The sequence below is a fragment of the Mustelus asterias genome, chromosome 19 (genome assembly GCF_964213995.1).
Source record: "Mustelus asterias chromosome 19, sMusAst1.hap1.1, whole genome shotgun sequence".
Lineage (NCBI taxonomy): Eukaryota > Metazoa > Chordata > Chondrichthyes > Carcharhiniformes > Triakidae > Mustelus > Mustelus asterias.
In genome coordinates this window covers 71,558,716-71,580,573 of record NC_135819.1, presented here as the reverse complement: position 1 = coordinate 71,580,573, position 21,858 = coordinate 71,558,716, and the positions used below count along the sequence as shown (strand labels likewise).

At 42.4% G+C, this 21,858-nt stretch overlaps 1 protein-coding gene across 3 annotated transcripts in view; it reads left to right on the top strand.

The window, feature by feature from the left end:
• mkln1 (muskelin 1, intracellular mediator containing kelch motifs) overlaps positions 1–21,858 on the top strand; it is a 162,050-nt gene that overhangs the window by 44,471 nt on the left and 95,721 nt on the right. For all 3 annotated transcript variants that reach the window (XM_078235844.1, XM_078235843.1, XM_078235845.1), the window contains exons 4-5: positions 3,671–3,759; positions 9,821–9,930. In XM_078235844.1, the coding sequence (XP_078091970.1) occupies positions 3,671–3,759; positions 9,821–9,930 (199 nt within the window). The remainder of the gene's footprint in view (positions 1–3,670; positions 3,760–9,820; positions 9,931–21,858) is intronic.

Here is a 21,858-nt window from a genome sequence, read left to right as displayed (position 1 = left end):
CTTAATGCTTGATTGTACATGGATTACTTAAGTGTATATGAGAGGCTCGACATAGTGGTATGTTGATATGCAAGTTTGTTTTTTCCCTTTGATTAACTGACTATGCCAGTTTGTTTTTTGTATCCATCTACATTTCCTCTAAAGAATAGTGTGGTGTCACAGACTAATTAATAATCTGATGGGCCACAGTGAGAATGCTCTCTCCAGGCCATAACCATAATCATCTTTAACTGGTAGGGTGCCATGTCCTGTCTGACTGAGTGTTTTGTGGGCTTGCACAACATGCAAGATGAACAAGGTCTCCCGACACCCACTGGACTTGACTGTTGAATCGGACATTTTCCCAGAACTTAAAGCTGGAACTCTGGTCTCCTTTGGACTGGATTTTCTGGAGCGGGGTTTGAGTCCTATATCTTCTGACTCTGAGGTCAGAATGCTACCAGTAAATTAAAGGCTGTCATCCTTCCTACCAATCGGTGTATATAAAATGGTTTGAAGTGTGCAGTATTTGCATTTTGGCCAGTCGTGTTTGTTCCAGATTGAGGACCAGAGCCAACAAACTAAAATGTATTTCATTGAGGATGAAAATAAATGCAAAAAAAAATAAATCCAAGATAGTTGCATGCGAAGCAAGTTTAAAGAAACATCTACAAATACTGGAACTGTGGAAATAAAAGAAGAGAATCAGTACGAGTTCAAAACAGAACTGGGATGTAGTATTGGAACCCAGGTATTCAAAAACATGAGAGGTTTTAGAAACATAGAAAAACTACAGCACAAAACAGGCCCTTTGGCCCCACAAGTTGTGCCGAACATATCCCTACCTTTTAGGCCTACCTATAACCCTCCATCCTATTAAGTCCCATGTACTCATCCAGGAGTCTCTTAAAAGACCCTATTGAGTTTGCCTCCACCACCACTGATGGCAGCCGATTCCACTCGCCCACCACCCTGTGTGAAAAACTTTCCCCTAACGTTTCCCCTGTACCTACCCCCCCAGCACCTTAAACCTGTGTCCTCTCGTAGCAGCAACTTCCACCCTGGGAAAAAGCTTCTGAGAGTCCACCCGATCTATGTCTCTCAACATCTTATATACCTCTATTAGGTCTCCTCTCATCCTACGTCTCTCCAAGGAGAAAAGACCGAGCTCCATCAGCCTATCCTCAAGGCATGCCACTCAATCCAGGCAACATCCTTGTAAATCTCCTCTGCACGCTTTCAATCTTTTCCACATCCTTCCTGTAATGAGGCGACCAGAACTGAGCACAGTACTCCAAGTGGGGTCTGACGAGGGTCTTATAAAGCTGCATCATTATCCCCGGACTCCTAAACTCAATCCCTCGATTGATAAAGGCCAGCACACCATACGCCTTCTTAACCACCACCTCCACCTGTGGGGCCGATTTTAGAGTCCTATGGACCCGGACCCCAAGGTCCTTCTGATCCTCTACAGTACTAAGAGTCTTTCCCTTAATATTGTACTCCTTCATCTCATTTGACCTGCCAAAATGGACCACTACGCATTTATCTGGGTTGAAGTCCATCTGCCTCTTCTCTGCCCAGTCTTGCATCCTATCTATGTCCCTCTGTAACTTCTGACATCCCTCCAGACTATCCACAACCCCACCAACCTTCGTGTCGTCGGCAAACTTACCAACCCACCCCTCCGCTTCCTCATCCAGGTCATTTATGAAAATGACAAACAGCAAGGGTCCCAGAACAGATCCCTGGGGCACACCACTGGTGACCGACCTTCATTTAGAAAAAGACCCATCTATACCCACTCTCTGCCTCCTTTGGGCAAGCCAGTTCTGGATCCACAGGGCAGCAGCCCCTTGGATCCCATGCCCTCTCACTTTTTCTAGAAGCCTTGCATGGGGGACCTTATCGAATGCCTTGCTAAAATCCATATAAACCACATCTACCGCTTTCCCTTCGTCAATGTGTTTAGTCACATTTTCGAAGAACTCCACCAGGCTCGTAAAGCACGATCTGCCTTTGACAAAGCCATGCTGAGTATTCTTGAGCATACTGAACCTCTCTAAATGCTCATAATTTTGATAGAGTAGAAGTGGAGAAACTGGTTCCACTGGCAGGAAGGATGCTCAGTAGGAAGTCTCACAACATCAGGTTTAAGTCCAACAGGTTTATTTGGTAGCACGAGCCACAAGTTTTCGGAGCACTGCCCCTTGACCAGGTGAGTGGGATGCTAACCAAGGGCACGGATTAAGATAGTTGGGAAAAGAACCAGAGGAAAATGAGTTTTTTTTCTGTCATGCAGCGAGATATGCTGGAATGGATCACCTCAGGATGAAGGAAGTCAATTCAATAGCACCTTTGAAAAGGGAATCGTATATATGCAGTGCTGCATTTGTTTTAGATTGAGATGTCAATATAGATGGCACGGTGGCACAGTGGGGGTCGGCATGGTGGCACAGTGGTTAGCGCTGCTGCCTCACAGGGACCCGGGTTTGATTCTCAGCTTGAGTCACTGTGTGGAGTTTGCATGTTGTTCCAGTGTCTTCGTGGGTTTCCTCCGGGTGCTCCGGTTTCCTCCCACATTCTGAAAGGCGTGCTGGTTAGGTGCATTGACCCGAACAGACTGGACTGTGGCGACTAGGGGAATTTCACAGTAACTTCATTGCAGTGTTAATGTAAACCTTCTGACTAATAATTAAACTTTAAATATATTTCAGTAGGAAACAGTTGCAGGCCATTTAGATAGAGTCAGGGCGGGGGGAATTAATTATACAACTCTTTCAAAGGGCTAGCACAGGCACAGTGGTCCAAATGACTTTTTTCTGAGATGTATCATTCTGTGTGGGTTTCCATTGTGACAACCCTTTGGACAGATGGTGAAGAGTTACATGAGAGATTGTTTAAGGTCACAAAGTTGAGTAGCTAAGGAATGTGGTAGGGGATGGAAACTGGTTGGGCTTTGTAAGGAAGAAGTACCAACAATGAAGGCTACCTTGTGTGGGTGGGACATATAGAGGATGTGGAAGACCAAGGTTTAAAGAAGTTGCAATGGGCTAGACAAATCTGAAATTGGCAATGAGTCACAGGTAAAGAATATATATAGAATCCCTACAGTGCAGAAGGAGGCCACTTGGCTCATCGAGTCTGCACCGATTCTGCTTCAGAACATCTTACCCAGGCCCAACCCCTGCCCTATCCCTGTAACCCCACATGTTTATCCCACTAATCCCCCCAACTATGGGAGGATACGGGAGAACCTGGAAGAAAGCCATGAAGACATGGAGCGGGGTGGAATGTGCTAACTCCACACGGTGTCACTCAAGGCTGGAATCGAACCCAAGCCCCTGGTGCTATGAGGCAGCAGTGCTAAGTACTGTGCCACCATGTGTATGTGTGTGTCGGGATAGGGGGCAGGGGATGGTTTCCAGCTGAGGAAATGAATTCAATGGTATGGGAAAAGCTGATGACTAATTTTGGTTTGTTGGATCAGTCCTGTGGTGCAACAAAATGTTGAAACTACTTTGAGTTGAGATCCTTGGTCATTTTCTACCCCCACCTCTTCAGGGGTTATCTCTCAAGATCAGAGGACATAACCTGTTGGCAGCATTTTCCACTTATATTGTCAATGTTGTTTTGTTTTCAAATGGAGATGGTTAATCCCTTGATATCTAAACCTGCTTTTGATTCACAGCGGCTTAAAGAATGATTACAACAAGGAGACTTTCACCTTGAAGCACAAAATTGATGATCAGATGTTCCCCTGTCGTTTCATTAAAATAGGTAAGGTCTCTTACTGATTGAATTAATTTGTTCAATCAGCCATACAAACAGTTGAGTAGAGCAATCTGTGAGGTGGTGACATAGTAAGTAAACCTTGAGCAAATGTTTACAAAGGGGTTCCATTTTAATGGAACAAAATATCCAACTCAGTAATTTTCTATTGAAGATGGCATTTGAACAATTAGCAAAGAGTCTGAATGCTAAATGTTTTCTCAGAGGACTATTTCCGACATCTGTAGACACATTTTAAAAAAAAACGTACTTCAGATTGCATTGTGGTTGCTCATTTTATTAATTCACAGCTAAATAGTAACTGAAGCTTTTTTGAGCTTTGGAACTAACTTGAAATCCTCCAGTGTGCTACATGGATGGCAGTATTTTACTCCGTTACATTCATGCTTCCATAGTATTTACAGCACAGAAACAGGCCATTCAGTCCAACAGTTCTATGCCTTCTTTATGCTCTACATGAATTTCCTCCCATCTTATTTCATAGAATATAGAACAGGTCCTTCGGCCCACGATGTTGCGCCGAACATGACGCCAAATTAAACTAACCCCTTCTGCCTACCGTTGGTTCATATCCCTCTATTCTTTGCCTTCTATTCCATATCCTGCCTTTGGTTCATGCCTTGTATTCTATATCCATGCTCTTGGTCCATATCTCTCAATTCCTTCCTTCTATTTCACCTTATTAACATACCCTTCTAGTCCTTTCCTCCTCTTTCACATATCTAACTTCCCCCTAAATGGATTAGTGCTCATCGTTTCAATAATTCCATGTGCTAACAAGTTCCACGTTCTAAGCACTCTGAATTCCTTGCTGTATTTATTAGTGATTATTTTATATTTATGGCTCCTGTTCTTGGACTCCCCCATGATTGGAAATAACTTGGGGGTGAAATGGATCCATGCCAGTGGCACAAATCAAGCTTGGAGTGATAAGGTGCCCCATAAAAGGCTGCTGAAGAAGATTAGGGCACACGGAGTTGGGGGTAGTGTGTTAAAGTGGATTGGGGACTGGCTATCCGACAGGAAGCAAAGAGTCGGAATAAATGGGTGTTTTTCCGGTTGGAGGAAGGTAACTAGTGGCGTGCCGCAGGGAACGGTACTCGGGCCGCAACTGTTTACCATTTATATAGATGATCTGGAGGAGGGGACGGAGTGTAGGGTAACGAAGTTTGCAGACGACACAAAGATAAGTGGAAAAGTGAATCGTGTGGAGGACGGAGAAGATCTGCAGAGAGATTTGGACAGGCTGAGTGAGTGGGCGAGGATATGGCAAATGGAGTATAACGTTGATAAATGCGAGGTTATACACTTTGGAGGAAATAATAACAAATGGGATTACTATCTCAATGGAAACAAATTAAAACATGCTACCGTGCAAAGGGACCTGGGGGTCCTTGTGCATGAGACGCAAAAGCCCAGTCTGCAGGTACAACAGGTGATCAAGAAGGCAAATGGGATGTTGGCCTATATTGCGAGGGGGATAGAATATAAAAGCAGGGATGTCTTGATGCACCTGTACAGGGCATTGGTGAGGCCGCAGCTGGAATACTGTGTGCAGTATTGGTCCCCTTATATGAGGAAGGATATATTGGCATTGGAGGGAGTGCAGAGAAGGTTCACCAGGTTGATACCGGAGATGAGGGGTTTGGATTATGAGGAGAGGCTGAGGAGATTGGGTTTGTACTCGTTGGAGTTTAGAAGGATGAGGGGGGATCTTATGGAGACTTATAAGATAATGCGGGGGCTGGACAGGGTGGAGGCGGAGAGATTCTTTCCACTTAGTAAGGAAGTTAAAACTAGAGGACACAGCCTCAAAATAAAGGGGGGTCGGTTTAAGACAGAGTTGAGGAGGAACTTCTTCTCCCAGAGGGTGGTGAATCTCTGGAATTCTCTGCCCACTGAGGTGGTGGAGGCTACCTCGCTGAATATGTTTAAAGCGCGGATGGATGGATTCCTGATCGGTAAGGGAATTAAGGGTTATGGGGATCAGGCGGGTAAGTGGTACTGATCCACGTCAGATCAGCCATGATCTTATTGAATGGCGGGGCAGGCTCGAGGGGCTAGATGGCCTACTCCTGCTCCTATTTCTTATGTTCTTATGTTCTTATGAATTGCTCGCTGATTTTGCACCACGTCAGTTTTTATTTCCCGTCGGCTTGCAAAATATTGCCAAGATTTTAAATTCAAGTTTTTAAAAAAAAGTGACACTTGAGACAAGGAAATAAGTCACCCAAAGGAGTTTGAACCTCTGTGAACTGCATAAGAAAACAGAAGGGCTGCAGTTTCATATGGCTGGTATTGCCAATTTCATCTCCAGCTTCTCTATGATCGTCTAGAACCGCCACTGAATTTTTGAAGACCTTTATCAGGTCATCTCTTCACCTCCTTTCTAGAGAAAAGAGCCCCAGCTACTGCTTGTTCCGTATTAACGAATTCTTGAGTATAGATGTTTTGGTGTGCTTCAGTATTGCAATGTACACTATATAAGACTATGCATATTGTACTTTATGGAGAACATTGAGTGTGTAGCACAGTGGAGCAACTTGAAGCAAGTTCCATCTGATTGTTCTAGTTATGAAAATGGTATGGAATTTAATCTAGACAGAATTGAACCCTTCAAATTGAAATTGCTTGCGAATTTTCTCATTTGCAATTATGACACTGTGGATTCAACCTGTCATACTTCGGCCAATGTTTCAATAATACAACTCATTGATTATCTGATATTTGTAGAAAATATACCATCGAATGTATCATTTTATTGCATTTGCAATTAACCACAACTTTTATCATCTACTTAGTCAACTACATTAATATATTTTCAAAGTTTGAATAACTTGAGTTATAGTTGTCCATCAAAATTCAAAACTCATTATTGCTAGTTTGCTTCAAGTTTGGTCTGAGCTTTGTCTGACAATGAAATGTGAGGCAAAACTATTTCAATTTCACTCCATATTTATATTTTTAATTTGATAAATTGGTCGAAGGAGCACATCAATACAATGGTCATAAAGCTTTTAAATAATTTGTTCTAGTAATGAATTGTTTTAAATACGCAGATTACTTTAAATGAGAATCGGCATGAAGGAGTGTTATGGCAAGGTTATATAAGGCATTGGTGAGGCCGAATTTGGAGTATTGTGTACAGTTTTGGTCACCTAGTTACAGGAAGGATGTAAATAAGATTGAAAGAGTGCAGAGAAGGTTCACAAGGATGTTGCCGGGACTTGAGAAGCTGAGTTACAGAGAGAGATTGAATAGGTTGGGACTTTATTCCCTGGAGCGTAGAAGATTGAGGGGAGATTTGATAGAGGTGTATAAGATTTTGATGGGTATAGATAGAGTGAATGCAAGCAGGCTTTTTCCGCTGAGGCTAGGGGAGAAAAAAACCAGAGGGCATGGGTTAAGGGTGAAAGGAGAAAAGTTTAAATGGAATATTAGGGGGGGCTTCTTCACGCAGAGAGTGGTGGGAGTGTGGAATGAGCTGCCGGATAAAGTGGTAAATGCGGGGTCACTTTTAACATTTAAGAAAAACTTGGACGGGTTCATGGATGAGAGGGGTGTGGAGGGATATGGTCCAAGTGCAGGTCAGTGGGACTAGGCATAAAATGGTTCGGCACAGACAAGAAGGGCCAAAAGGCCTGTTTCTGAGCTGTAATTTTCTATGGTTCTATGGTTCTAAAAGTGTACGGCTGCCTCTGGCAGATACAATGTGCAAGGGAAAGGGTGAATACGAAAATAACTAGTTAGTAATAAAGCCTTGGGACTCAAGAAATTAAGACTTCAAGCTAACATTTAGCTGCTTTTTCCATTTACAGATTTGTATGTGTCTGCATAAGTCCTTTTTTCAGTTTTTAGATGTAGAAAGACTATACCGTGATGGACTACACACCAGTTTTTGGGAAAGATGAGCTGAAATTGATTTGATGGGCCGAGTGGTCACCTCCTGTGCCATTATACCTCTGGCTTTGCCTCTATTTTAAAAATACCTTGTTTAGCCTACTGTGTATGCCGTAAGATGAAGTAGTTAATTTGACTGCATTATTGCACCTATGCTGCAAGACATGTCATCTTTTTCCAGTGCGTTTTCCTCTGCTGTTTAACTTTTGGACCCTTTCCAGTTCGCCTTCAGTTAAGAGTTACAGCCATTCACACTAGCTATGTCACTGCTGGCTGTACTACTGTGATGTGTTTTTAAAAAATGTTTATTTATTAGTGTCGCAAGTAGGCTTACATTAACACTGCAATGAAATTACTGTGAAAATCCCCTAGTCATCGCCACACTCCAGCGCCTTTTGTTATATTCTTCATTCCTATGAGGGATTCTGTACAGATCTTGTCACCAAGAACTGGTGAAAACTACTTCACATTTTCACAGTGGGCAGTCATCCTCCATTTTGGACCATTGCGTTGTTCCCTTTGAACGAGCAGCAATGCAGTGATAATATTTCAATGTTATAATGACCCAGTGTAAGCATTCATAAATTGGACAGTAGATCAGTGGGCAATGAAAATTAAAACTGCAAACAGATTTATTATCATATTTTCAAGCAAGTAATATTTCTGAAATGTGACATGAGGTTGAAAAAGCAAAAATCAGAAGGAGGAATATTTTTTTCTGGAGAGGAATTCAAAACAGCATGTTACTTATGAAATTGGAATTATTGGACTGGAACAAAATTGTCCCTTTTTGGAGCTGAATGTTTGTTGCCTGCATTGTAACTGATGGATTTGTTTGTGTGACCGTCTTGGGAGTGTGAACCTGCAGTATTCACTTCTGTGAAGTGCCTCATCTCTGCTGCCTGCTATTACTGGCTTTTTAAATGTAAGCTGTTGGAAGGTAGCTCTTATTTTGTTACTGGCCAAAACTTAAATGGGTTGTTGGAATTGGTCCCTAAAATGCATTTTGTAAATGCACCATGCGTCAATATTTTATAACTTTGTAATTGCTATCGTTCATGGTAATTTTAACCTACAAGTTTTAAAAACAGTTTACTGTGTTATTAACCCTCGATGGGTAACATAATATGTGTATGCTTGTCACAGTCTTTATATAGGTAATCTTGGTCAGTCATTAATGATCATAAAATCCTACGCTTGACAGATGGTTTCAATTAATTAATCATCTTAGCCTTGAAGAGCAGTTTCTGCAAATAATATATTGTAGAGCTAAAGTGTTAAGGTAGCGCAGTATTGTTATTTGAAGAGAACAAATCTTAGAACATAAACTAAACTTTTAAAGCTAGATGTGATCCACACTCGGTGGAAGCAAAATACTGATTTATACAAAACCCCTCATTAATGCTAGCCTGTACAGTGCCCACTGGAATATGCTGGGAAACCTACTTCAGGACCATTTTTAATGTGGGGAGGCAATGGCCTAGTGATGGTATCACAAGACTATTAATCCAGAAACTCCGCTAATGTTATGGGAACTCTGGTTCGAATCCCGCCGCGGCGGATGGAATTTGAATTCAATAAAAAATATCTGGAATCAAGAATCTACTGATGACCATGAAAACCATTGCTGATTGTTGAAAAAACCCATCTGGCTCATTCAAGTCCTTTAGAGAAGGAAATCTGCCCTCCTTACCTGGTCTGGCCTACATGTGACTTCAGAGCCACAGCAATGTGGTTGATTCTCAATTTCCCTTGGGGAAACTAGGGATGGGCAATAAATGCTGGCCAGCCAGCGACACGAATTAATAAATTTAAAAAAGTAAATGAAGGATGTGCTGCCATTTCTTTTTGCAGTGACCGATCTTTAATCCTATCTCTTTATGCTATAGGACTGCTATGCAGTAATGAACAAACTGGTTTGTTTACCCTCTGAACTTTTTTTTCTGTTTAATCCCATGTTGATTACCATTTCAACTTAACAGCCAAATATATTTTGATGACTTTTTAAAATCTATACAGAAACATTTGTGGGTAGTTACTGCATGATGTGTGAAGTGCAAAAGTGGGTTTTGCTATTCTTGAGATTATATGAGATTTTAGGCATATCCAAAAATAGTCTTGAAACTTTTTTCCACCCTTTTCTTTCTAGTTCCATTAATGTCCTGGGGTCCGAGCTTTAACTTCAGCATCTGGTATGTTGAACTACATGGAATAGATGAACCAGACATTGTACAACCGTGCCTTAACTGGTACAGCAAGGTAGGTACTGTATTGTATTATATGTAAATTCTTTTCACTTCTATATGGATACTGAATTTTTATGCTGCAGTTATGTTGTATGGATGGAGCAAGAGTTAAGTTAGGAGTCAAGAACCACCTTAGTTTAGAGCACACATATAGGAAAGTTTGATGCAATTTTTAAATGTTTTCGGTGAAACCTAAATTTTAACTCCTTAGAAGTTATTTAAAAAAAACTGCAGAGCCAGTTCCCCTCTGGCTGAACCGAGGGGAACTGGCTCTGCAGTTTTTTTTACATAAAGGGGCAGCACGGTGGCACAGTGGTTAGCACTGCTGCCTCACAGCTCCAGGGACCCGGGTTTGATTCCCGGCTTGGATGACTCTGTGGAGTTTGCACATTCTCTCCGTGTCTGCGTGGGTTTCCTCCGGGTGCTCGTGTTTCCTCCCACAGTCCAAAGATGTGCAGGTTAGGTGGATTGGCCATGCTAAATTGACCCTAGTGTCAGAGGATTAGCAGGGTAAATATCTTGGGTTACAGGGATAGGGCCTGGGTAGGATTGTGGTCGGTGCAGACTCGATGGGCTGAATGGCCTCCTTCTGCATTGTAGGGATTCTAAGTGTTGCAATCTTTTTCAGGTATGTTGAAATTTTTCTAAAAATCTGAATATCTGCTTAACCAGTAGAACCACACAACAGCATTTCACTTTTTTAAACAAAAAGGTTATTGCATGTAAATGATTCAAATGAAACAAACACTATTAACTTAACAGTTTGGTCTGTAACTATATGTGCTATGCACTCAGGTTTACTTCCTACTTCCTCCAAGAATTCTTTTTTAAGACACGTCCGCTGTGAAGTATTTTACTTCTATAGAGGCACCCATAGTATGCTATGGTCCTCCAGAAAAACTTTCCTAGCTTTTGCTTGTCTTGGTGTTCAAATTTTAATTTCCCCTCTCAACTGTGGAGGTCTCAGTCCTTTATTCTGATTGCTTTGAAGAAAATCTGCTGGTTACTTTCTTTTGCAGTGCGACACAGACCTACTAACTTCAAGTTGGGCAATCATTAAGTTTCTGTTCCTCACAAGATTCAAGTTTAAGCCGCACCACCTTTTACGTGGTCAATGATGAATTTTGTATTTTACTCTGCTTATAATGCAGGTCTGTCTAACTTAATTATTTTGACTAACTTCTTTCAGTAAGCTGCAAACCACACGAGGTTCAAACTGCAACTGAAGACCTCCGCAAACGCTAAGATAAATTAAAACCAGTGAGCTATTCTTAGCTCCACCCATCCTCATTCCGACGTAGCTGGCTTTGGGCTGTTCTGAACTGACCTTCAAATTAATAATCCCTCATTTACAATTTATTTTTTTGATCCGATAAAACAAATGGGTTTTACTGGATCCATGAAAAAATAATTTGGCTTTTAAATCCCAAAACAAAAGCATCTTTCTGCATTTCTTTGCCAGCAGTGTAGACATCACATCTTCCAGTTCTCCAGTTACGTAAACCCATGTGCTGTTTTATGACCTTGTCTTTCGAGCTATTAACTTGATGGTCCCAACCATTTTAAGTGAATAGACTCCAGGCTGTTTGTGCTGTATTTATCCCATTTTTACTGTTAAACTTGAATTCCTAAAACCACATGAAACATGAGCTAGATATTTGCCACAGAATGTGCAGATTTTAGATCAATGGTTCACATGATAATTGGATTAAAGACCGTTATAATATAACTTCAGTAAGATCAAAACTGTATGTTGTGTCAGAAAGCAGGTTTGAAATATTTAGCAAATATATTAAAACATGATTGAGTTTACTTTTAATAAGTCCAGCAACTACAGGCCAGTCAGTTTAAAGTCAGTGGTAGGGAAGCTGTTAGAAATGGTTGGAGGCATTTTCACAAAATTTCACATGGTCAGGTCCAGACCAAAAACCGGTCTCTATCTCTCCAGATGCACAGCCAAGTTTTCGCTTCAGATTTTCTGGCACTCTGGGGAGCCCCTTTTGGGAGTGTTGCCCCGATGCCTGTGGGGAGATTGGTCCCCCAATGCCTGGGGCGTGCTCTTCCTGATGTATATGAAGGATGTGGAGATGCCGGCGTTGGACTGGGGTAAAAACAGTAAGAAGTCTAACAAACACTAGGTTAAAGTCCAACAGGTTTATTTGGTAGCAAATGCCACTAGCTTTCGGAGCGCTGCTCCTTCGTCAGATAGAGTGGGAGATCTGCTCATAAACAGGGCATACAGAGACACAAACTCAATTTACAGAATAATGATTGGAATGCGAGTCTTTACAACGAATCAACTCTTAAAGGTACAGACAGTGTGAGTGGAGAGAGCATTAAGCACAGGTTAAAGAGATGTATATTGTCTCCAGCCAGGACAGCTAGTGAGATTTTGCGAGTCCAGGCAAGTTGTGGGCGTTACAGATAGTGTGACATGAACCCAAGATCCCGGTTGAGGTCGTCCTCATGTGTGCGGAACTTGGCTATCAGTTTCTGCTCAGTGACTCTGCGTTGTCGTGAATGCTTACCCGAAGATCAGAGGCCGAATGCCCGTGACCACTGAAGTGCCCCCAACAGGAAGAGAACACTCCTGCCTGGTGATTGTCGAGCGGTGTTCATTCATCCGTTGTCATAGCGTCTGCATGGTCTCCCCAATGTACCATGTCTCGGGACATCCTTTCCTGCAGCGTATCAGATAGACAATGTTGGCCGAGTTGCAAGAGTATGTACCGTGTGGACGGCCTCAACCGGGATCTTAGGTTTTTGTCACACTATCTGTAACTTGCCTGGACTTGCAAAATCTCACTAGCTGTCCTGGCTGGAGACAATATACATCTCTTTAACCTGTGCTTAATGCTCTCTCCACTCACATTGTCTGTGCCTTTAAGACTTGATTAGCTGTAAAGACTCACATTCCAATCATTATTCTGTAAATTGAGTTTGTGTCTCTGTATGCCCTGTTTGTGAGCAGATCTCCCACTCCACCTGCCGAAGGAGCAGCACGCTCCGAAAGCTAGTGGCGTTTGCTACCAAATAAACCTGTTGGACTTCTTACCGTATATGAAGGACCCAGACCTCTGGATACAGGGCACAATTTCAAACTTTGCAGACAATATGAAACTCAAGTATTGTGAACCATGAGAATAGTGTAGAACTTCAAAAGGAGATACAGGTTGGTGGAATGGGTAGACATGTGACAGATTAAATTTAATGCAGAAAGTGAGAGGTAATTCAATTTAGTAGGAAGAAAGCAGAGACAATGTAAAATGAAGGATACAATTCTAAAAGTCGGTGCAGTATTAGAGAGCCCTGTAGAGATATGTGCACAAATCATTGAAGGTGGCAAGGCAGGCTGAGAGTGGCTAATAAAACATATGACATCCTGTGCTTTATAAATAGGTGCAAAGCATACAAAAGGAAAGCAGTTATGTTAAATCTGTACAAAACACTAGTTTGATCTCAACTGGAGCAACAGAACTAATGCCCACTTCTGGGCTTACACTTTAGGGCGAATGTGACAGCATGGGAGAGGGTGCAGAAAGATCCATGACAATGGTTCTCGGGGTAAGGAATTTCTGGTATGTAGAAAAATTGGAGAAATCGGAACTGTTTTCCTTGGAGGAGGGAAGATCGAAGGGGGATGAGATGGAGGTATTTAAAATCATGAGGTATCAGGACAGAATGGATAGGGAAAAATGTTCCCATTGGTGGGAGAGTTGCGCACCGGAGGACGTGGACTTAAGGTAATTGTGAAAAGAAGCAATTGCAGCATGAGGGCATTCATTTTTTCTGCAGTGAGTGCTCAGGATCTGGGATGTACTGCTTGAGAGTGTGCTGAAGGCAGGTTCAATTAAGGCATTCAAATGGAAATTGGATCATTATCCGAATAGGAAATGTGCAGGGCTACGGGGAAAAGACGGAGTAGTGGCACCATGTGTATTGCTCTTGCAAAGGCCAAGCATGGGCACGATGGGTTGAATAGTCTCCCCCTTTGCTATAAACCATTCTGTGATTCTAGCCAATTAATGCTTGCCCTGCTATTAGACGAGTTGCCACGTTCATTTGTCAATCTTTGTTTTGCTGCTGAATTCTGTGGCCATTAATATCTTTTCAGAGGATATGTTATGTTAATTTTTTTGTTCCTTGAATAAATTGCGATTGGGGCAAATATGTTGATAATTGCAAATTTCATGAAATTGGGCAAGTTGTAAACCAAATGTAGCTGAATTCATGATGCCTCAAGTGTTTTCTCAGTATCCTGATCTCAAGAAATAATGGAAATGTCACTACATAGCTACTGAATATTGAGTTTGCAGTAATAACATGTATTATTTTGGAGCATCTCAAAATGTAAAGGGTCGGGTTTTATAATCCATTATGTAATGGTTTCTGCAACTGCAATTTTTGGTACTCTATTGCTTCAATCAAGGAACTATCTTGAAGTAATAGCTTTGCAGCTAGTTTCAAAATCTAATTTTGTTAACTGTTTTATTTATTGAACTGAACAGAAATGGTCGTGTTAGTCATGTCTATTTATTGCTTAGATTCACAATGGATTTATCAGCTTTACCCCATCTGTGCCCCTCCAAATCAGACTTGTCCAACTTTATCACACGAGGGACCACATTTCAATCCTTTCACACTTGGGCCTTTGAGCAAATTTCAGGAAGATGAGGTTTGGCACAAAATTGAACATTCATTTAGAAAAAAAGTGTTGAGATATAAAGGGAAGGAACAACTTGCTGAGAAAATAAGCAATAAATTGATAATGCAAGAAAAAAGAGTAATTAGTAAAGATGACTGTTAGAGTGTGAGATGGTGTGGCAGGCTCACTAAGTCTCAGGATGTTCACTGAATCACCCACTGTGTGAATGGGTGTGAACATGTGTTGGTGTGTGTGGGGGTGAGGAAGTGAGCTTGGCACACGTGCACACGCACGCCTCAATTTCCCTTCATTGGCTTGTGTTAAACGATCTTCTCACTTGTTGAACTTTTGAAATGCACCACTGTTTTGCTGAATATTTCTTCTTCCTGCTGTATCTTAGCGATCATTAGCTATTAGGTGAGCAGCATAGAAATATCAACTTTTAAAGCATAACCCTTTTGCTAACCTGCATCTTGCAGCCTGTCCCCGGATTTTAGAATCTAACTGCTAAAAGGTTACGCATACAGAAAATGTTGATGTGAACTGAGTGTAGTGCCAAGTGCTTTTCAGCCGAGAGCGTTCGACAGCATTTTAGAGCAGGGGACACGTTCTGATTGTTTGCAGAATGCTGACATTTTTCTGTTCGTCATTTTAAAGGCCTAGTGTGAGTGGGAGTTGAATTTAACTCCTAAAGGTTCACAGCAGCTGAGTGCAATTATTTGTCCACCTCCCTGTAATCCTGAAGTGTGTTTAATTACAGTTGTTGCACCTCTCTCTTATTTCTGCATTTGCCATTTAATATTTATTCAGTCACTCCCGTTCAAAGCATCCAGTGAGTTTGGAATCTCGGATTGAATGACTCTGTACTTGGAATCATAGAATGATGAGCACAGAAGGAGGCCATTCAACTAAGATGTCCTGTGCTGACCACTTTGGTAGAGCTATTCAACTTTTCCACCCCTGTTCTCTCCTGAATCCTGTAAAAGCTTTTGCTTCAAGTATTCAATTATCTTGTGAATATTACTATTGAATCTACCTTGACCAGTCTTTCAGGTGGTGCATTCCAGATCACAACTTGCTTTTAAAGAAAAGTGTCAGCTGTTTGCTGACCTATTTGCCACTGTAAGCAGTTTTTAAAAAAAACTCTATCAAGCCTTCGTGATTTTGAACACCTCTATAAAATCTTTCCATGACCGTTTCTATTCTGAGGTGAACATCCTCTGTTTCTCTTGTCTTCCCCCATACGAGAATCTCTCACCCCTTAATATCATACTGGTCAATCTCTTCTGCACCTTCTCCAAGATCTTAATATCCTTTCTAAAATGTCGTACCCAGAATTGAACATAATACTCAGCCTGCGGCCTATCTAGTAGTTTAGAATCATTTGGCATACCTTTCTTGTTTTTCATCCTCCTTCTCCACAAATAAAACTGAAACAAGAAGCCCATTTTTTTATGCAGCCTTCTCAAATAGTCTAGTATTCATTTCTATTGCCGCCTCATTTCACAGTTTACCGTTAAGTTCCATGTGCCATGTGGCCACCCATTTCTCCATTTTCTGTTTTGCTGGTCTGTTACTATCCTCTGCTACTACATTTCCAAATTTCATGTCCTCTACAAACTTTGGAATTATACCCTATAAAACCACGTGCAAGTCATTGATTGTAGATCAAAAAGACCGGGAAGGGGGGGCACACTGCATCTGTGATTCCTGGGAAACTCTATGGTATACCTCCCTCCAGCCTGGAAAGCAACCATGCACCACCACCACTCAGCTTTCTGTCCTTCAGCCAATTTTGTACCTACACTGCCATTGTCCCTGTAATCATGGGCTTTAATTTTGCCACCATGGCAGATGATGAAATTTGAATTCAATAAAAATATGGAATTAAAAGCTTGAAACCACTGTTGTTTGTCATAAAAATCCATCCTTACCCGGTCTGACCTATATGTGACTCCAGATCCATAGCAATGGGGGTAAATGCCCTCAGCTAAAGGACAATTAAGGATGGCCCAGCCAGCGATGCCCATGAATGAATAAAAGATAGGACAGGAAAGCTATTGTCCTCAATTGAATGGTAGCCCTGACAGTGGCCTGTTAATTGGTCACTGCAAAGTGTTCGCCAGGGTCCTATTGCCCACCAAAGTGGGGTAAACTTCCTTTTCCAGTATTGATGGCAGGACTTCAGCCACACTACCAGAAGGACGTGGAGGCTTTGGCGAGAGTACAGAGGAGGTTTACCAGGATGTTGCCTGGTATGGAGGGGCTTAGCTATGAGGAGAGATTGGGTAAACTGGGGTTGTTCTCCCTGGAAAGACGGAGGATGAGGGGAGACTTAATAGAGGTGTATAAAATTATGAAAGGCATAGATAGGGTGAACGGTGGGAAGCTTTTCCCCAGGTCGGTGGTGACGTTCATGAGGGGTCATGGGTTCAAGGTGAAGGGGGGGAAGTTTAACACAGATATCAGAAGGACATATTTTACACAGAGGGTGGTGGGGGCCTGGAATGCGCTGCCAGGCAAGGTGGTGGAGGCGGACACACTGGGAACGTTTAAGACTTATCTAGACAGCCATATGAATGGAGTGGGAATGGAGGGATACAAAAGAATGGTCTAGTTTGGACCAGGGAGCGGCACGGGCTTGGAGGGCCGAAGGGCCTGTTCCTGTGCTGTATTGTTCTTTGTTCTTATACAGCCTTAGAAGTATATCCCTGCTCTTGTATTCTAGCCCTCTCTTCATGAACGCTAACATTGCATTTGCCTTCCTAACTGCTGACTGAACCTGCACGTTAACCTTAAGAGAATCTTGAACAAGGACTCCCAAGTCCTTTTGTGTTTCTGATTAAGTGATCCCACAGCCGATGGATCAGATCAAAGCGTTGCCGTCCTGCCACATCCAGTCGTGAATAGTGGTGGACAATTAACTGCCTGCAGGAGGAGGCTCCACAAATATCTCCATCTGCAACGATGGGGGAACTCAGCATATTAGTGCAAATGATAACCCTGAAGCATTTGCAACAATCTTTAGCCAGAAGTGCCGAATGGATGATCCACCTCAACCTCCACTGGATGTCTGCAGCACCACAGATGCTAGTCTTGAGCCAGTTTAATTCACTCCATGTGACATCGAGAAATGGCTGAAGTCACTGGATACTGCAAAGGCTTGGGCCCTGATAATATTCCAGAATGGTAATGAAGACTTGTGCTCCAGAATCTGCCACCCCCCCTAGCCAAGCTGCTCCAGTTTCTATGTGGAAAATTGCCCAGTTTTGTCCTGTATACAAAAAGCAGGACAAATCCAATCCGGCCAATTACCGCCCCATCGGTTCACATTCGATAGCCAGTAAAGTGATGGAAGTGGTCCTCAACAGTGCAACCAAGTGGCACTTGCAATACCTTCCTGTCTGATGCTCTGTTTAGGTTCCCCAGGGCCACTCAGCTCCTGACCTCATTACAGCCTTGATTCAAACATGGACAAAAGAGCTCACCTGCAGATGTGAGTGTGACTGCCCTTGATAAAAGGTCACATTGCACTGAATGTGGCATCAAAGAGCTAAGCAAAACTGGAATCAATGGAATCGGGTAAAGCACTCCGCTGGTTGAAGCCAGACCTAGCACAAAGGAAGATAGTTGTGGTGCTGGATGTCAGTCATCTCGGCTTCAGATCATCACTACAGGAGTTCCTCAAGGTGCCCTAGGCCAAACTAGGGTCAAAAATGAGGATGTTCGCTGATTGCATCATCATTCACGATTCCCCAGACACTGGAGCAATCCATGTCCAAATGCATCAAGACTTGGGCAATATCCAGTCAATCTAACCATCACTGCATGACATTCAATGTATTACTATCATTGAACCTCCCATTATTAACGTCCTGGGGGTTACCATTAACCTGAAACTTAACTGGACTAGTCTTTTAAATACCGTGCAAGAGCGGTCATAGGCTAGGAATCCTGCAGTGAGAAACTCGCCTCCTGGCTCCCCAAAGCCTGTCCGCCACCTACAAGTCAGGAGTGTGATGGAATATTCTCACATTTGCCTGTATGGGTGCAGCTCTAACAACACTCGAGCTCCACACCATCCAGGACAAAGCAGCCCGCTTGATTGGCATCCCTCCCTCAAATATTCACTCCCTCCACCACTGACTCTCAGTCACAACAGCATGTACCACCTGCAGGGTGCACTGCAGGCACTTGCCAAGGCTGCTTAGACAGCATCTTCCAAACCCATGACCACTATCACATAGAAAGACAAGGGTAATTGAAACATAGGAGCGCCACCATCTGGAAGTTCCCCTTCAAGCCGCTCACCACCCTGACTTGGAACTATATCGCTGTTCCTTCACTGTCGCTGTGTCAATATGCTGGAACATTTCCCTAACAGCACTCTGGATGTATCCACGCCACATGATGCAATAGTTCAAGAAGCTCACCGTCACCTCGATGACAATTGGAGATGGGCAAGAATGCCGGCTTAGCCAGCGAAGGCCACATCTCTTGAATGAATAAAATAAAAATCCACTGTGGTATTCTGTCAAATATCTTTTGACAGTCCACGTAAACATCAATCCGATTACCCTCATGATCGCTCCCCGTAACTTCATCAGAGAACTGTCAGTCTCAATTACCCAACTAATAAGCTGCTTGAAACATTGAGCCTGGATATCTTAGATTTATTAGGTTCATAATACAGACTGTGTCCTTTATTTGTGCATTCAAAAAACCACACTTCCAAAAACCAAACATTTTCATACATGGACACTTAACGTGAGCCAACATGAACCTCACTGACGTTTTGCACAGGAAACCTGTGACCTGAGCCAACATGAACCTCGCCGATCAGATCTGACCGTTATAAGACGTAGACTATAATTAACCTAGGCTTAGACTATTGTAAAGTAAGTAGGAGAAGGCCTGTATGATAGGCATACTACATGATGAAGAAGGCATTCAACATGCTTGGTTTCATCGGTCAGAACATTGAATACAGGAGTTGGGACGTCTTGTTGAAGTTGTACAAGACATTGGTAAGGCCACACTTGGAATACTGTGTGCAATTCTGGTCACCCTATTATAGAAAGGATATTATTAAACTAGAAAGAGTGCAGCAAAGATTTACTAGGATGCTACCGGGACTCGATGGATTGAGTTATAAGGAGAGGCTGAATAGACTGGGACTTTTTTCTCTGGAGCGTAGGAGGCTGAGGGGTGACCTTATAGAGGACTTTAAAATAATGGGGGGCATAGATCAGCTTGATAGCCAATATCTTTTCCCAAAGGTAGGGGAGTCTAAAACTAGAGAGCATAGGTTTAAGGTGAGAGGGGAGAGATACAAAAGTGTCCAGAGGGGCAATTCTTTCACACACAGGGTGGTGAGTGTCTGGAACAAGCTGCCAGAGGTAGTAGTAGAGGCAGGTACAATTTTTGTCTTTTAAAAAGTATTTAGATATTTACATGGGTACGATGGGTATAGAGGGATATGGGCCAAATGCGGGCAATTGGGATTAGCTTAGGGGTTTCAAAAAAAAAGGCAGCATGGACAAGTTGGGCTGAAGGGCCTGTTTCCATGCTGTAAACCTCTATGATTCTATGACTCTACATCTAAAAGCCAAAAATGTCTGAATACCAAAATGCAATTGGCCCCAAGGGTTTTGCATAACAGATACTACACCTGTACTGAAATATATAGTTCATGCAATTATAGCATAACGCACATACCATAACAGATGGTTGAGGACTCAAAATGTGTTGACAGTTCTGAGCTTGGTTGCAGGTTGATCACTCAGTGGGGGGTGAACCTGTGGAATTCTCTACCACAGAAGGCTGATAAAGGTATTGATAGAGGACCAGCCATGATCATCCTGAATAGTAGAGCAGGCTTGAAGGGCTGAGTAGTCTACTCCTATTTTCTATGGATCCTTATTAATTTAGCATTTTTATTATTTTCTCTTCAACCCAATGTGACAATGCACATACTGGTACATTGTATAGTTAGATCAAAAGTTAAGAACTCCTGATATGGAGAAACTAATTAAAACTCGCACCTCAATTATAACTTCAGTTCATGAGCTGAGTTCCTTACTGACAAGCTTTTTCTGTTGGACCAAAGGTCAGTGTGGCACCCCATTGAGTTACCTGATACAATTTCTGCTCCGATGTAAATATTAATTACGTCAATTAATTCTATCTATAAATCTTTTGTTCTGTGCCATTCAGCATTAGTTTGACTCTTGATGTTTTCACTAAATGTATCCATGCGCTCCGACCATTGATTACAGCTCCCCGAAACTTGGGATTCAGTATAGAATGGCGCAACTCCAGTTCAGTTGCTGGATACTTCATATTCATCTGCGAGTGCTATGAGTCAATTGTGGTTCAAAGTTTAGTGGTCACCATGTTAGAATTGCTACTCACTTCAATTGGTTTCTAAGATATTACAATTTAAAACCCATATTTCTCCAGCCAGCAAAGACTAAAACCTAACAATACTGCAATAAAAAGCCAAATCAGTAGCTATATTGTATTTAAACATTTGCCTGATTATTTAGTACATTAACACATGAACGGTGCACTTTGCATCATGCATATCTTCTGTCTGTGGGTTTACATATCAATTCAGCTACTGTGACACAGGTTTGAAAAAAACAATGAATTTTCACAGTCCCCAAGGCCATGAATTTGGACGCTACAGTTGTCCAAGCTTAAATTTGATATTAAATTCTTGAAGTAATACTCTTTCCTTCAGGCTCAGGTGATGCCAGGAGCCTCTGTCCATCCAGGAGATTGGGCTGTGGTGAGCTGTCACCGTCTGAGTGCCTGCCTGCTGCACATACACTGCTCAATGCCATCCATATGTCAGCCTGCTCCTCACTGCGCAGGCACCCCACTGTCAGGGGTCACGTCCTCCTCCGCTGGCTGTAGCTGTAATATGTATATTTTCGAATCCCTGCCTGTGATTTGGGCAGGTGGTTCTTGCCATTAAATTGCCAGCAGGAAGTCAACGTTCGGTTACCTTATTCTGTTGGATTTATATTGGATATTTATCAGAACTGTAAGAATTACTTAAAGTAATTCTCGAAGTTTATTGATTAGTCACAAGTAGGCTTACATTAACACTGCAATGAAGTTACTGTGAAAATACCCTAATCGCCACACTCCGGCGCCTGTTCGAGTGCACGGAGGAAGAATTTAGCATGGCCAACATCTAACCAGCATGACTTTCAGATTGTGGGAGGAAACCGGAGCACCCAGAGGAAACCCACGCAGACACGGGGAGAACGTGCAGACCCCACACAG